The 13147-nt window shown below is 40.1% G+C and overlaps 1 protein-coding gene across 7 annotated transcripts; it reads right to left on the reverse strand.

Annotated features, from left to right (window-relative positions):
• Nucleotides 1–259: 259 nt before the first annotated feature.
• Nucleotides 260–11884, reverse strand: LOC121721135 (death-associated protein kinase 2-like). 7 transcript variants are annotated; one of them, XM_042107794.1, is made up of 13 exons: nucleotides 11730–11884; nucleotides 11119–11212; nucleotides 9030–9130; nucleotides 7950–8171; nucleotides 6214–6352; nucleotides 5470–5599; nucleotides 4747–4795; nucleotides 4232–4258; nucleotides 3978–4130; nucleotides 2841–2886; nucleotides 2612–2701; nucleotides 2217–2303; nucleotides 260–1304 (listed from the first exon to the last, which is right to left on the reverse strand). In XM_042107794.1, exons 3-13 carry the CDS (start codon nucleotides 9089–9091, stop codon nucleotides 1224–1226), a joined length of 1086 nt encoding a protein of 361 aa, XP_041963728.1. In that variant the 5' UTR covers nucleotides 9092–9130; nucleotides 11119–11212; nucleotides 11730–11884; the 3' UTR covers nucleotides 260–1223. The 7 variants fall into 7 exon arrangements, with proteins under 7 accessions (XP_041963728.1, XP_041963727.1, XP_041963730.1 ...); XM_042107793.1 differs by having other exon boundaries at nucleotides 11104–11212; XM_042107796.1 differs by having other exon boundaries at nucleotides 11100–11212.
• Nucleotides 11885–13147: the final 1263 nt, after the last annotated feature.

A 13147-nucleotide genomic window follows, 5' to 3' on the forward strand; every position in this document is an offset into this window, starting at 1 on the left:
TTCCAAACCACCATGTCACACCTCTATCTCTCCTCCCTCGGAGGATCTTGTGCCAATGTCCTTGTGCGAGCTCAGTGAACATCTAGCCTACACCCAGCGATCTGAAACCTACTTTTCCACTGGAGAACATATTTATTGAAAAATGTGTAAATCCAGGAGGTGGCAAGTAGGCTACACATAACCTAAATGTGGAAAATTAATATGTATGTATTTAGAGATTTTGGTAGGAACAACTGAGAATAAAACACACAGCTCCAGATTTTGATGCTGGGAAAAAACATTTAATCAGTTATTCAGTATTAAACTAGGTAACTTAAACTACACAGCAATACAAATATAAAATGCTAATGATAAACATGTCTTCAAAACACATCACCTCACACGTTGAAACGTTTCAAATGTTTGTTGTTTGTTTGTTTTAATAATAATAAAATAATATATTTTTGCAAACAAAATTTGAAATGTTACCAAGATACAGCTTAATAAGTACTTTCATTTAGGCCCTTGTAAAGCAGTCATATTTGTTGCAAAGGGCAAACATGCTGCATTGTATAAAAAACCTCTCAGAACTCTCAGCTTTGGTTTGATGCATTAGGCTGTCATTTAACCGAGGTAGAGAGTATGAGAAAAAACAAAAACTATGTAAACAGCTTTCACTTAAAACCCCATGCTGTTGCCAAGGGTGTACTTCTCTGTTTGTACAAAATACATTTATCAAGAGGAATAACTTCAAGTAACTCCTAAAATAGTTTGCACAGTCTGTGTGTGTGTGTGTGCGTGCATGCGTGTGTGCGTGGGTGCCTGCATGCATGCGTGTGTGTGAGTGTGTGTGTATGTCAGAGAGAGAGAGATAGAAACAGTGAGTGGCAGAACAAGAGCCTGCAAACTATCAGAAATACTGCTATGGTTGATTTACAGAGTGACATTCCTCAACCCAATAACTTATCTCTGTGCTCCAAAATACAGCGCAGAAATTAAAAGCACAACAATGGAACCTCCTTCTTATCTCACAACTGAACTCAACATTTACACGGTTACCATAACTTCACTGTGAACTAGAGTGCTATGCTCTATTGGAAAACAGAGTTATCACTGACAAAATGTACTTGTTTAACACAGCCAGTGAGCTTGCCACAGTGAACACAGACATCCCATTCAGACATCTAGTCTCTGTTAGACAAGATTAGTCTGTAAGGCCATGTGGCTCCCTCTAGTGGTCATCCTTAGGAGTTGCTGCTCAGGCGACGGCGGATTAGCGATGCTGGCTTGGTCTCTGTATCCTCCTGGTCACTCTCACACCCCCTCTGTTCGGTAGAGAGAAATAATAAAACTCTGTAAGCCTTTTGTTCTCTTTGACTTCTGAATTGTTTGTTGTTGTCTTTTACTTATTTTAACACATATAAATATCTTGCTACATTTTTTAAGCTGACAATATTAATGGAAATATAATATAATATCATATAATAATGTAATTACGTATTATTACATTATAATGAAATTCTATGAAACTCATCAGAAATGTCGGGAGTATTTTTTTAGAAAGACAAAATGATTAAGAATATATAAATATGATGCAAAATTCTTAACCATAAGATCACTGAAATTAAATCGAAACTAGGTTTTGTCTTTCTTTAAAATCAAATATTTGTTAATCAGCCGATCTGAGCAAATAGGGTTATAGGCTACTTTAACTGTTGGTTAAAATGGCTGAAAAGCTAAGCTGTGATGGCAAGCTAAGGAAGCGAAAATGATTGTTCAGAAATGTTGGAATCGTGGCTCGAAATGGGAGTAGTGCGGTGAACAGCAGCAAAGCAGAAAGTGAACAGCTGTGGCTGTGAATGGTAGTCAATAAAACATAATATTCATATTAGGAATGAAAATAGGTGTTCCTCATAATGAAAAGTTTGAGAGCCACGGTTCTAGAGAGCATCTCTGTGCTAATGAGCTTGGGAATGTCCTGTGACTGTAGCCAGTCCGATGTTGTGCAACAATTACTCTATGGTTTGGGCCAGCCCAAAACACAACCAATCATATCTAAATATTAATATTAATCAGAAAATGTCATGGCTGGGGTCTTCTGTGGAGTTGTTTAGATCTAGTATATAGCCGTAGTCATGCTGTTCCCAACTGGCTTCTTCAGCCCTTCTCCGAGCTGCAGAACACTAAACTTCACTAAGCATTAAACAGTTCAGGCAACCTTGAACCGGTTTTCTTACCAACTCTTCATCAACTTTGGCACTTGACTTGCACAGTAACTGCAAGCGACAAAGTCTATTGCAAGCCCACACCATGTTATATGACATCTGTGGAGGAAGAAGAACAGAGTTAGAGATACCGCACCACCGCAAAACAGGAGATTTTAATCCTGCCAAGATCATGAAAACTGGATTAACATTAAAACAGGACAACAGGGACTGAACCCATCTGAGATGCCAAAAATGTTTAATGTAATCTCTGCAATAGATACTATTAGCATTTCATAGTATAGGATTATACATGGCGCAACAAAGAGCTCTTGTGCAATACCACATTTGCTCAGCAGATGTCAGGCTTATCTCATGGTCAACTCAAAAGAAGACCCCTTACAACACCCAAACAAATGGAACCTCACCCTCCATTTCCGCCTAGCATTGAACTTCTTGAAGTTTTTCATGTTGATGGAGGAACGACTCCTATTGGCTGCCTGCTTCCTTGTCAGAGGCTGAGAGAGAGGAAGTACATATATTTGTCCAGTCCCAGTCATTGTAATAAGCAATAACTAGCACGAGTTCTAACACGCAAGTGAAGAAAAAGTTCTAGCATTTCTCTCTACAGCAACCAACATATAAGATCCTCCTCACCTTGATCCAGGGGTGGAGTAGACATTCATCTGCTGTCATTCTCTCACTGTAGAAATATGTGCATACATTAATCACATTTATTATTAAGCAAAAGTCACTATGAAAGACTCATGTTACATGTTGTTTTTGCTGTCAAAAACATTTAGCCTATAATGATCGGGAACCTGTAAGTTTGAACTCAGAGTACTCCTGACTCTTTGCATTGAGAATTAGTATGCTTTAGCTGCATTTATCAGGGCCTGGAAAATTGAACAAATGCAACAAAATATGTATAAAATAAGTTCTTATCTTTTTTATCATGCCTTCAGATTTCATCAAACCTGATAAGTACCCCTTGAAAGTGTAATGCAAAGTCTAAATACATTTAATATACTGTACACATCTTAGAGGAACAATAAGGGGAGATTTTTTCCTGTATAGTTTTCTTTCCATCTTTTATACAATGTCCCCCGATTGCAAAGTATGTTTGTTTTTCAGTTTGACACCAACATACACCTTCACTCAGCTATATAGTATGAAAGGGAAGGGCATCTAAACTACTATCAATTAACATGTAAACTTAAATGTGTAGGTACTATACCTGCATCTCTATATATAATATATATATAGAAAAAAACCCATATCGGTCGACCTCTAGTAGGTAGCATTCATGTAGGACACCTACACACTAATACACAATCAATAAATGTTTTTCAAGGTCTGTTTGAAAGGGGTAATGGCCTGTGCAGATTACATTCGATTTTGCCACGATTTTGTCGTAGGCAACAAATTTCCAGGGTTGTGCCCGAATATGATAGGAATGATGGCGAAGGAGGAATGTGTCTTGTAATGTGACATATTCAACAACCAGCGATTTATTGTGTGCGATGTTCCACGACTCCATGACCAAAAGTGTAGCATGTCAGACTTTTTTTGGGATTCTCCTACGACTCCCGTGACGTGCACCATAGGCTGCATGATCTTGTAATGTGGCCAATTTCCCGACCAAGACACAACAAGAATTTGCGGTTCTCTGATCGCATAGTCTGACATGGTCAATCGTAAAAGACCATTGTGAAAGACAAAAAAATTGAGTAATATGCACAGGCCATAAAAGAGGACAATGACAGGTACACAGAGGGGTACAAATGAAAATACCTTGGGTCCCTGACCAGCAACTTCTCAATAAAGTCTTTGGCCATGGCACTAGTCTCACTGAAGTACTGTTCTTCAAACTCATAGTTCATCGCCACTATGTTTCTTAGTGTCTCCTCGTCAGTATCCCCTTGGAAAGGCGACATGCCACTCAGTCTGTGGAAAAAAATCACACAGAAGATGGTAGAGCTGCACAAGTATGTTGATATGTATTTCAATGATTGGCCACATGGCAGCTCAAGTGTGTGGATACTTACAAAATGTATGTTACCACTCCAAGGCTCCTGAAAAATAAGAATAAGATTAGATTCAACTTTATTGCCATTTAGCAGAGTACAGGTACAGAGCCAATGAAATGCAGTTGACATCCAAAAGAAGCATTAAATACCAAGTGCAGGTAGAGTATGGTTGTGTATACAATAGAGATTAATAATGTTCAGTGTATAGTTGGATAAATACAGGTTTATATATATAGGTATATATACATGTAATATATATACCTATATATATATATAAACCTATATATAAATTACATGTATATATACCTATAATATATAGGTATATACATGTAATATATATGTACAGTATATGACACCTTTATACTTCCCATTTTACAGTTTTTTAAGTCTAGGGTATCCTGTGGTTAAAGCAGAGAGCTCAAAAGTAAGTAAAATGTGAAGTGTGTACTGTAGTACTGGGAGAGGGGAATTAGACAATAGATAAGTGTGGGGTGTTTCTATAGTGTGTTTTGTACACAGCCTCAGAACCTTACCACATATCCGCTGCTGTGCTCAAGGGCTCAAAGTTGATCACCTCGGGTCCTGTTGGAGGAAGTGAAGACACACACAGTTCCTCCAAATCACTTATATAACAAGACAAACCCAAAGCAGAAGCTAGGACAGAGGTCAGCCGAGAGCTCAAATACACAACTTTTCAGTCAGACAGAGTGAAATATATGGCTCCCATATGGTACATTTGTCATACCTATTTGTTACCTTGCAGCCGCATTGTGATGGGAATCTTTATATCAGTATCAGTGCTGTATCATGAGAGTGTTTTTTGGCTCATCATGTTTGGACAGCGATAGAACGCTACACGCCTGTCCATGCTAACCTCTCTCAAGCCCTAGACCACATCCTGCTCAGAGCTAGACCACACACATCTCTATGGCAACCTGCAATGGTTTCACAAACTAAAGTGAGTGTCACAAAAAAACGTCTGCATACACAAAAATGCACAGAGACGTGCATCTGGAAATAGCCAACTGGGTTACACACACATATTTTCTGTTCCACTCCCCCACAGAATAAGCCACACATACCAAAATCACTCCCCAGATCTCAGACCCATGCACACACGCTTACTCTTTCCAGCCCAAAACACACACACACACACCACACATACAGACAAAGACAAACAGATAGAGACAGACAGAGAGAGAGAGAGAGAGAGAGAGAGAGAGAAGCGAAACCTGCTCTTTGCTCTATATAATTACCTATATATTGTGGAGTTCCACAGAGACTCTTGTACTCCTCCCCTGGGGTGAATCGATGGGCAAGGCCAAAATCTATGATTTTGATGTGAGGGTGTTCCTGCTCCTTCTCCGACAGCATGATGTTCTCTGGCTACATACAGCATGCACAACAAATAGAACAGTGCAAAGTTTTGAGTCAGTCTAATTCTGACAGGCAGTATAACAACATGCAACGCCCTTGGCATTCATGTTGAACATCTGATGCATAGCAAGGACCTCTCTAGGGGCTAAATAGTGACAAAGAATAAATTATTTTGTTTACAGAGATGTAATATGAATCATGCCATCTTACAACAGACAATGTGGCAAAAAATAGAAAGCATTTGGGGTAGTGCTAGTTATAACTACTGTAACTGCAGGGATCAGTTGGTAATGTGACACAGATGTGTTTAAATGTCTGAAGGCATATTTTGAATGTTAGCAATGGTATGACTTCATGCTCTCCCCACTCTCAACAATATGATACTGTGACAGTTACACCAGTGACAGACAAGGTACAGACAGGGTACAGTCTACCAGCTCTTCAATTTGCAACAAAAGCGGGAGGCGAATCACAAAAACAAGACCTTTGGTGTTGTATATTTCTTTAGATGCTTCTTTTTGTCTTGAAATAAAAAACTAAACATCTCGAATGGTTTTCATATGTGATTCTATCTTAGTTTCCGATGACTACCGAAAACAAATACAAGTTGCACATCCTCTCACCTTGAGGTCAAAATGGGCAATGTGTTTACTATGCATGAAGCCTACACCCTTTAGAATCTGCTTCATAAACTCGATCGCCTCGTTCTCGGAAAGGTTCTCCTTCTCAGCGATGAAATCAAACAGCTCGCCCCCGTTGATCCTGCACAGGGGGATGAGAGAAGCCAGGCAGACAAGCATGAAGAAACACAAAGACCAGGGGTCAACAGGGGAGGGACAGGAGAGATTAAGAGAGAGAGAGAGAGAGAGAGAGGGAGAGAGAGAGGAAGATATAGATAGAGAGAGCGAGGGAGAGAGGGAGAGAGAGAGAGAGAGAGAGAGAGGGAGAGAGAGAGGAAGATATAGATAGAGAGAGCGAGGGAGAGAGATAAAAAGGGCTGTGAGAAAGCAAAGCTAGTGGCTTAGTGTCAAGTACACTATGTCCCACCATTGTATGGGGGAGGTATTACATTTCTGAAGACATGATGGCTGATGTGTCATAAACTGCACTGTATCTGCACTGAGAGAAACGATAGGACCATTTCTAAGATTTGTATCTCACAGTTATTTTAAATCTCTGGTTTCAGATTATTTACTGCAACATTTCCAGTGGGCTGCTTGTTAGTTCTCAGCAGCTGTATGTAGTTTAGCCGACATTACAGGAGGGAAGAAGAAGAAAAAAGAGAAAGGACAGAGCAGTAAATTACGCTAAAGGAAAGACAGCAAGAAATGGATAATACTTTAGAGAAAATGTTTCAAACAGCCAACTAGTTATCCAATATGTTTAGGTTTATAGCATTTATCGATGATTTTTTCCAAATCGGCTTAAAAAAGAAACGGCTTATAATACAGTATATGCACTAGTTTATACACATGACAGATGACACATTTTTCAAACTATTTCCAGACCTCAAGATAAATGTAATGCATTAAAGATGAGTATCTCAAAAGAGACACATTTACATTCTATGATGTCATGTTATTAAATAAAACAGTAAATAAAACTGCTGCAGACCTCAGATTAGAAGGAGGAATCCAAAACAAGTCTTGTCTAGGATTGCAGGTTTAGATAAATAAAACCTAATAGTTTTTCACTAGAAAAATTGTAGTAGTAGAACGAGAGAACAAATATGAGTGAACTGAAGCCACTTCGGATCTTCGGATTCATTTAATCTCTGAGCATGTAACAAGCATGCACCCACACACACACAGGAGGCAGTCAAAAGAGATGCTCAGACAAAGGGAGGCTGTGGTCAAGACCTGAACTTTGAAATAGTCCGCCTGTCTTTCTCTGGTTACATAGCTTGTGTGTATCACGCCTGCAGCCCATAGCTTCCCCAGTGGAAAATGCCACCTCCATCCAGGCTGTTTACCGGCCAACACTGTGACTCACAGACAGTACAATTGGCCATGTAATCCCCTCAATCAACTTCAGTGCTAATCTAATAGTTCAGGTCACATGGTGGCTGGCCTTGTAGGAGCTTGGGCCCTATAAATATAGAGGTGCAGAATGCAGTATTGCAAACAGACGACATCTAATTCTCTATTGACTGACCAGTCAGCGCAGCATGTGACAACTCTTTTATTTACACAAAAACACACACACATATACACACACACTACACTGGTCACTTAAGATGTGCAAGCAAAGCACAACTCTGAAACATACATATATACAGACAGACAAACACAGTAAACAAATCTGACAGACAGACAGACAGACAAACGCAGTAAACAAATCTGTTCAGGTGCCCACTCACAGTTCCACGATGAGCACCACCTCGGCCTTGCTCTCAAAGACGTCGCGGAGGGCCATGATGTTAGAGTGCTGCAGCGCCTGCAGGATCTCCACTTCCTGCTCCACGCTCTTCCTCTCAAGGCCAAGCCGGCTGCTCACGCTCCGCCGCAGCTTCAGGAACTTACCCGCCCAGCGAGTGCCCGTCAACCGCTCGTGCACCACCCGCACCTGCCCATAGTGCCCACTGATGGACCACCGCAGAGAGAGAGCGAGAGAGAGAGAGAAAAGATGAGAGGAAGGCTTCAGTTTACTCTTGCATTTGCTTGTTTGCTGAACAACAAGTTGGTCTGTGTTTCACATATTACATTTGATGACTTAACTATAGACCCTTTCAACAATAAAAACAAAAACAATGCTTGAACATTCTATTTGGTTCCCAATCTACTTCCAAAGATCCTTGATTACTAGCTCCGCTTTAACTCTCTCTGCTACTTCCTCTGCATTAAGATAACATGGGAACAAGACTTCCTTTTTAACATTCCATATGTTATCTTAATGCAGAGGAAGTAGATTGGGGCCCAAATAGAACATTCAAGCATTGTTTTTGTTTACCTTGTTGAAAGGGTCCATATGTTCAGTTAAACACAGTGGTAGAGAAGGAGACTGGGCTTTATATTTATTTGTTCAGCTGCAGTTGTTAGATTTTCAGTGTTTATTTTACACTAGCATTAGCCTATACTACAATTAGCCAGGGAGATTGAGCAGCTCTCTGCTCTCAATATATTCAGTAAAAGGTTTTAAAGCCATAGGACTTAAAATATTTCAAATACATTTGCTTAAGAATGAATAGCCTACAGATGCAACATATATTTGGCTAAAACACATCTGTGGTTAAACTGCACAATGGTCCTGTGATTGTTGGTGTGCAAACTTAATTGTGTCTGACATCAAAACAAAGTTCTCAGAGGAGGTATGGTTTGTGTCCTCTTAATCTGATCAGAATCTCTCTGTGAATTTTGTTCATATATGACAACCGTTCATTTAGAAGTTATCCTAATAGGTATTTGAAAATCTGAATGTTCTGTTCTGTTTTGCGACTGACCTGCCCAACATATCTCCAATTTCATAAAAGTCCTCCACATTCTGAAGTTTAATCAGAGCCATGGCAGACTGCTCCTGCTATCTCCACTCCAGCCACATGGACTGCAAAACATCAATGTGCATAACATTATTTACAACAGTAATTAAAACATGCATACACATGCATAAACAGTAGCCCAGTTGCAAACATCCACATGCTTTTCAGTCCTGTTCAGAACAAACATTTATTCAGTGGTGCCTTCGGAATTCCATCTGATGATAAAAGCAGATTGGACCTAAATACACTCTGCTGGGCGATTCTATTGTAACTCAAACAACAGGTCATTGTTGGACCCCGCCTAACCCCCACTGAGGTGAGCATGCAGGAAGACAGCAAGTTCACGCCTAATTCACCACCATTTTTATCCTGATTTCCACATATCTGTCAACTCCCGAGATCCTAACATTAAAAACATCCCATGTATTGGTTATTCCACCTTTTCTGATCGTCATTGCAGGCACCATCTCATGAATTCATGAATAGTTTCATGAATTCCCCTAAACAGCTCAGGAGAAACTGCATGCCCTGACCAGCCTGTGTGAAATACAAGAGTAGGTCAACAACCATACAAGGGAAATGAAAAGCAAAACAATGGACACTAATAGTTCAAAAGGGTCACCATGACATCAGCGGCAAGAGCAGGTGTGTTTGGGAGCCAGAAAGCACAAAAGACAAACTCAGTCCCTTTGCTTGTCTGAATGTGTATACATATATGTGTGTGTGTGTGGTGGGGGGGATTTACGTGTACATGGAAAAAGAATGTGTCATTATGTGAGAGTGATGTGTTGCGTAAAGAGTAAGCAGAGATGTATGTGGCCCTGTAAGTGTGTGTGCATGTGCATAATGTGTGTGTGTGTGTGAACGTGTACATTAGGCCTCTCCATCCCCTCCCACCAGGCATCCAGCAGAGAAAGAGCAGAATCTGTATCAGTAAATATTTACTCAGGCCATTGGGAGAGCAGGAAGAGTCCCCGTTTATCAGCAAACACCCTGACACGGTTGTCAGCGTAGCAGGGAGTAACGGCGCGCACACACACACACACACACACACACAAAAGATGCCGAACACTAACATCACAGACAACCGAATGTCCCAGAGAAAACAGTTGAGGGGGGAAGAGAGAGGGAGAGAGAGATAGAGGGAGGGAGGGATGGGAAGAGTAAGCAGGGCTTATTAGTAGGCAGTGGTGAGCATCCTTACTGTAGAACGTCTAGAAAAAATATATTTTTAATGGGGGGTTGAGAAAAAATTGGGGGAGAAATTCAAGGATTCTTGTCAAGTGACACAGAGTTTCATCGAAACTACGATCAGTAAACTGTAGCCTACAGACGCTTGCCACATCATTGGACTGTGTACATTTGTCATTGTCATGTAGATAGATAGATAGATAGATAGATAGATAGATAGATAGATAGATAGATACTTTATTGATCCCCAAGGGGAAATTCAAGAAAGTCATAACCACACTGAATGGATATCAATAAAAGTAGAATTTCAGAACTTTCTCTCCCTCTGTCTCTCTCTCTCTCTTTCTGTGTGTGTGTGTGTGTTTGTACAAGATCATTTTAGCATGCCTTGTGGCAAAGTAGTGGCAAAGTTTGCCTTGTGGTGAAGTAGGCACAAATGCCATTTGTGTCAAGGACAATATGACAAATGGGATAGTATGTCATGCAACAGATTCACAGTGGAGAAGTGCTGGTGACAGACAATGATGGCAATTGAGAGAGTGCAGAGAGTGGGATGGCTGAAAAACAGTGACCACCTGAGTAACCAGTCAAACTGTTCACTGATTCAAAAGTGACATAGCCTACGATTTCTGCAAAAAAAATAAGTTCCTTAAAGGGTTTGTGTGTTAAACAATAAAGAACAAATTAGGCTATATAGGCTACTTTACTTTATGGCTAATCCTTTAAATATGCATAATCAGTAGCCTAATCTACAGAATCTGCTATTTCTGAGTGTGAAAATGAACTGAACAAAACTTTTAGAAACTGTAGGTTTGACATAGCCTATAGCCTAAAACAACTCACCCACCGTAATTCACTTAACTGTTTGATGCAGTAAATGTATCCGTTGTTTGATGCAGCTCCTTCATGGATCGGATTCCATAATCATTCAATTTCCTGTTAATCCTTGATGAAATCTAAACGCAAGAAGAAATCATGTTCGTTTTCAAACACCCATTTCCCAGTTTCTTTGCAGTTACAGGACCGGTCTAACCTCTCTCGTCTCAGACTGCGCAGTCGAAGCATCTACAGGGGGCTTGTAGCCTACAAATTCCACAACAGAGGACACACACCCTTTGAACGCCAGTCTTCGTGTCATGGGAATGTATGCGGGGCGATGTCCTTTTAGAAATAGTAGCCTATCTTACTAATCTCATGGGCTAGTGGCTCACACAGTGTCAATTGAGTTGATGTGTTTCAGGTCTTCATGTCACTTGAATGGTATATATCTATAACATTAACATAAATTAGCCTATTCCACAAGTTAAAGGTATGAAACCAACTTTTGCTGTTTCTTCATTAGCAACCAGGAAGCGCTTATTTCAGCACCACGTAGTTCCATTAGAAAACGAAAACATAGTGAGGTTTGACACAATCTGTGAAATGTCCGTTAAAGAAACTATGCTGCAGTTGGTGTAGGTTAGCCTACCTCACCTCTGAGGTTGCTGAGCTGGGAAATCTCCATGGCAGCTGATCCAAGAACGGTAAAATTGATGACGCGCAGACCTATGGCGTTTGTCATCGATCCGGTGGCACTGTTATCGCATGTCAGCAGGTGCTGCTCTGGACTTGAGAATAGGTGTGTGTTTTCTCGTTATAACAGTTTGTCACTGGTAACTTTAATGTAACTTTGCGAACCCCGGTGGTCGTACAAGGTCACTGCAGTGTAGGCCGAGCCGGAATCAAGAATTTTGGCATTTGCGTAATTTCTTAAAATGGCCACTAGTAGCCTACATTGTTTAAATTGCTTTTGTTAATAATAGTAAGCTAGCTTACCCCTTGTAATCTTTATTGTAAGCCTACCTCACCTGCTTGCATGAGATGGGGAACTTAATAAAGAGAGGCCTATTGATTTGTGGCTGTGGGAGAGCAGCGATGGAATACCTTACGCTCACAGTACAAACAGTTTGAGGCTTCCCAGAGAACAGACATCAGCCAGCATGTTGCCTTGTATAGTATTCTTTTTCCACAGCACAAGAGGTGGGCTTCCAGACTGATTTTGCAGTGTAGGCTAGTCATGTTCAAAAGGTGTTTGGCGTTTGTCCAAAGCGACATACGACAATCAGGACCTCTGAATACCTACATTTATGCGTTTTGCATTGCCAAGTAAACATTTAGAACTAGGGCTAATAAGGGCCCATTTCCAGAGGACCGTACAAAGTGCACCAGCAATTGGAAAGCTGCAATTTTCCTGTTTTAATAGGGTGTGTCTAGGGCATGGAAATCAGATAAAGCAACATGCAACAAATTGGCACATTTGAGTGTTTGTGAGCCATTAAGGCCACTTTTGGTATAATCTTCCTTAAATGGCCATATGATGGAATGGCCTTTTGGCCTAAGCTAGCATTCAATGGGAAAATCAAATGGAAATGCAAAAACAATATGTCAACAGAGATAACAGTTTAATCTTTGTGTCAACTTGGCTGTTTAGTGATTACTTACCGTTTTTCCATGCATAGCCTATTTTAAACCAAAACTCAATAATGCTTCTTGACAGTGCCAAATAATTGCAATTAAATTTTAAAAGTAGCGTATTTGTCTCAATAATATTTGTATGCGCAGAGGGGGATCCACAAATATTTCTTGATTTGCATGTGTGTTTTGATATCTACAAATAAAAAAATCATATTTGTAACTCGTATATTGATTTTTACAAATATAGATGTGCATTTGTAAACAAAATGGCATTTGTGAAACTGAAAATTGCCTTTGTGAAATCTAATTTTGTCACCAGCACACGCAGTTTTCGTTTTCGCATTTGTGGATTCAGTACATGTGTTTTTGAGACAATCTTTGCGGCAGAGGAGCCACCTAGATCTTTTTTATTTATTTATTTATTTATTTATTTTATT

Source organism: Alosa sapidissima, chromosome 10 (genome assembly GCF_018492685.1).
Source record: "Alosa sapidissima isolate fAloSap1 chromosome 10, fAloSap1.pri, whole genome shotgun sequence".
Taxonomy (NCBI): domain Eukaryota; kingdom Metazoa; phylum Chordata; class Actinopteri; order Clupeiformes; family Clupeidae; genus Alosa; species Alosa sapidissima.

Bases quoted from the DNA above. Each gene is read 5' to 3' on its own strand.
- LOC121721135 (XM_042107794.1), bottom strand. From the start codon at position 9,091: ATGGCTCTGATTAAACTTCAGAATGTGGAGGACTTTTATGAAATTGGA. The intron at 2,702-2,840 runs GTGAGGAGGATC...CCTCTCTCTCAG, and splicing joins TACTCCACCCCTGGATCAAG to CCTCTGACAAGGAAGCAGGC. The intron at 1,305-2,216 runs GTAAGAAAACCG...TCTACCGAACAG, and splicing joins CCAAAGTTGATGAAGAGTTG to AGGGGGTGTGAGAGTGACCA.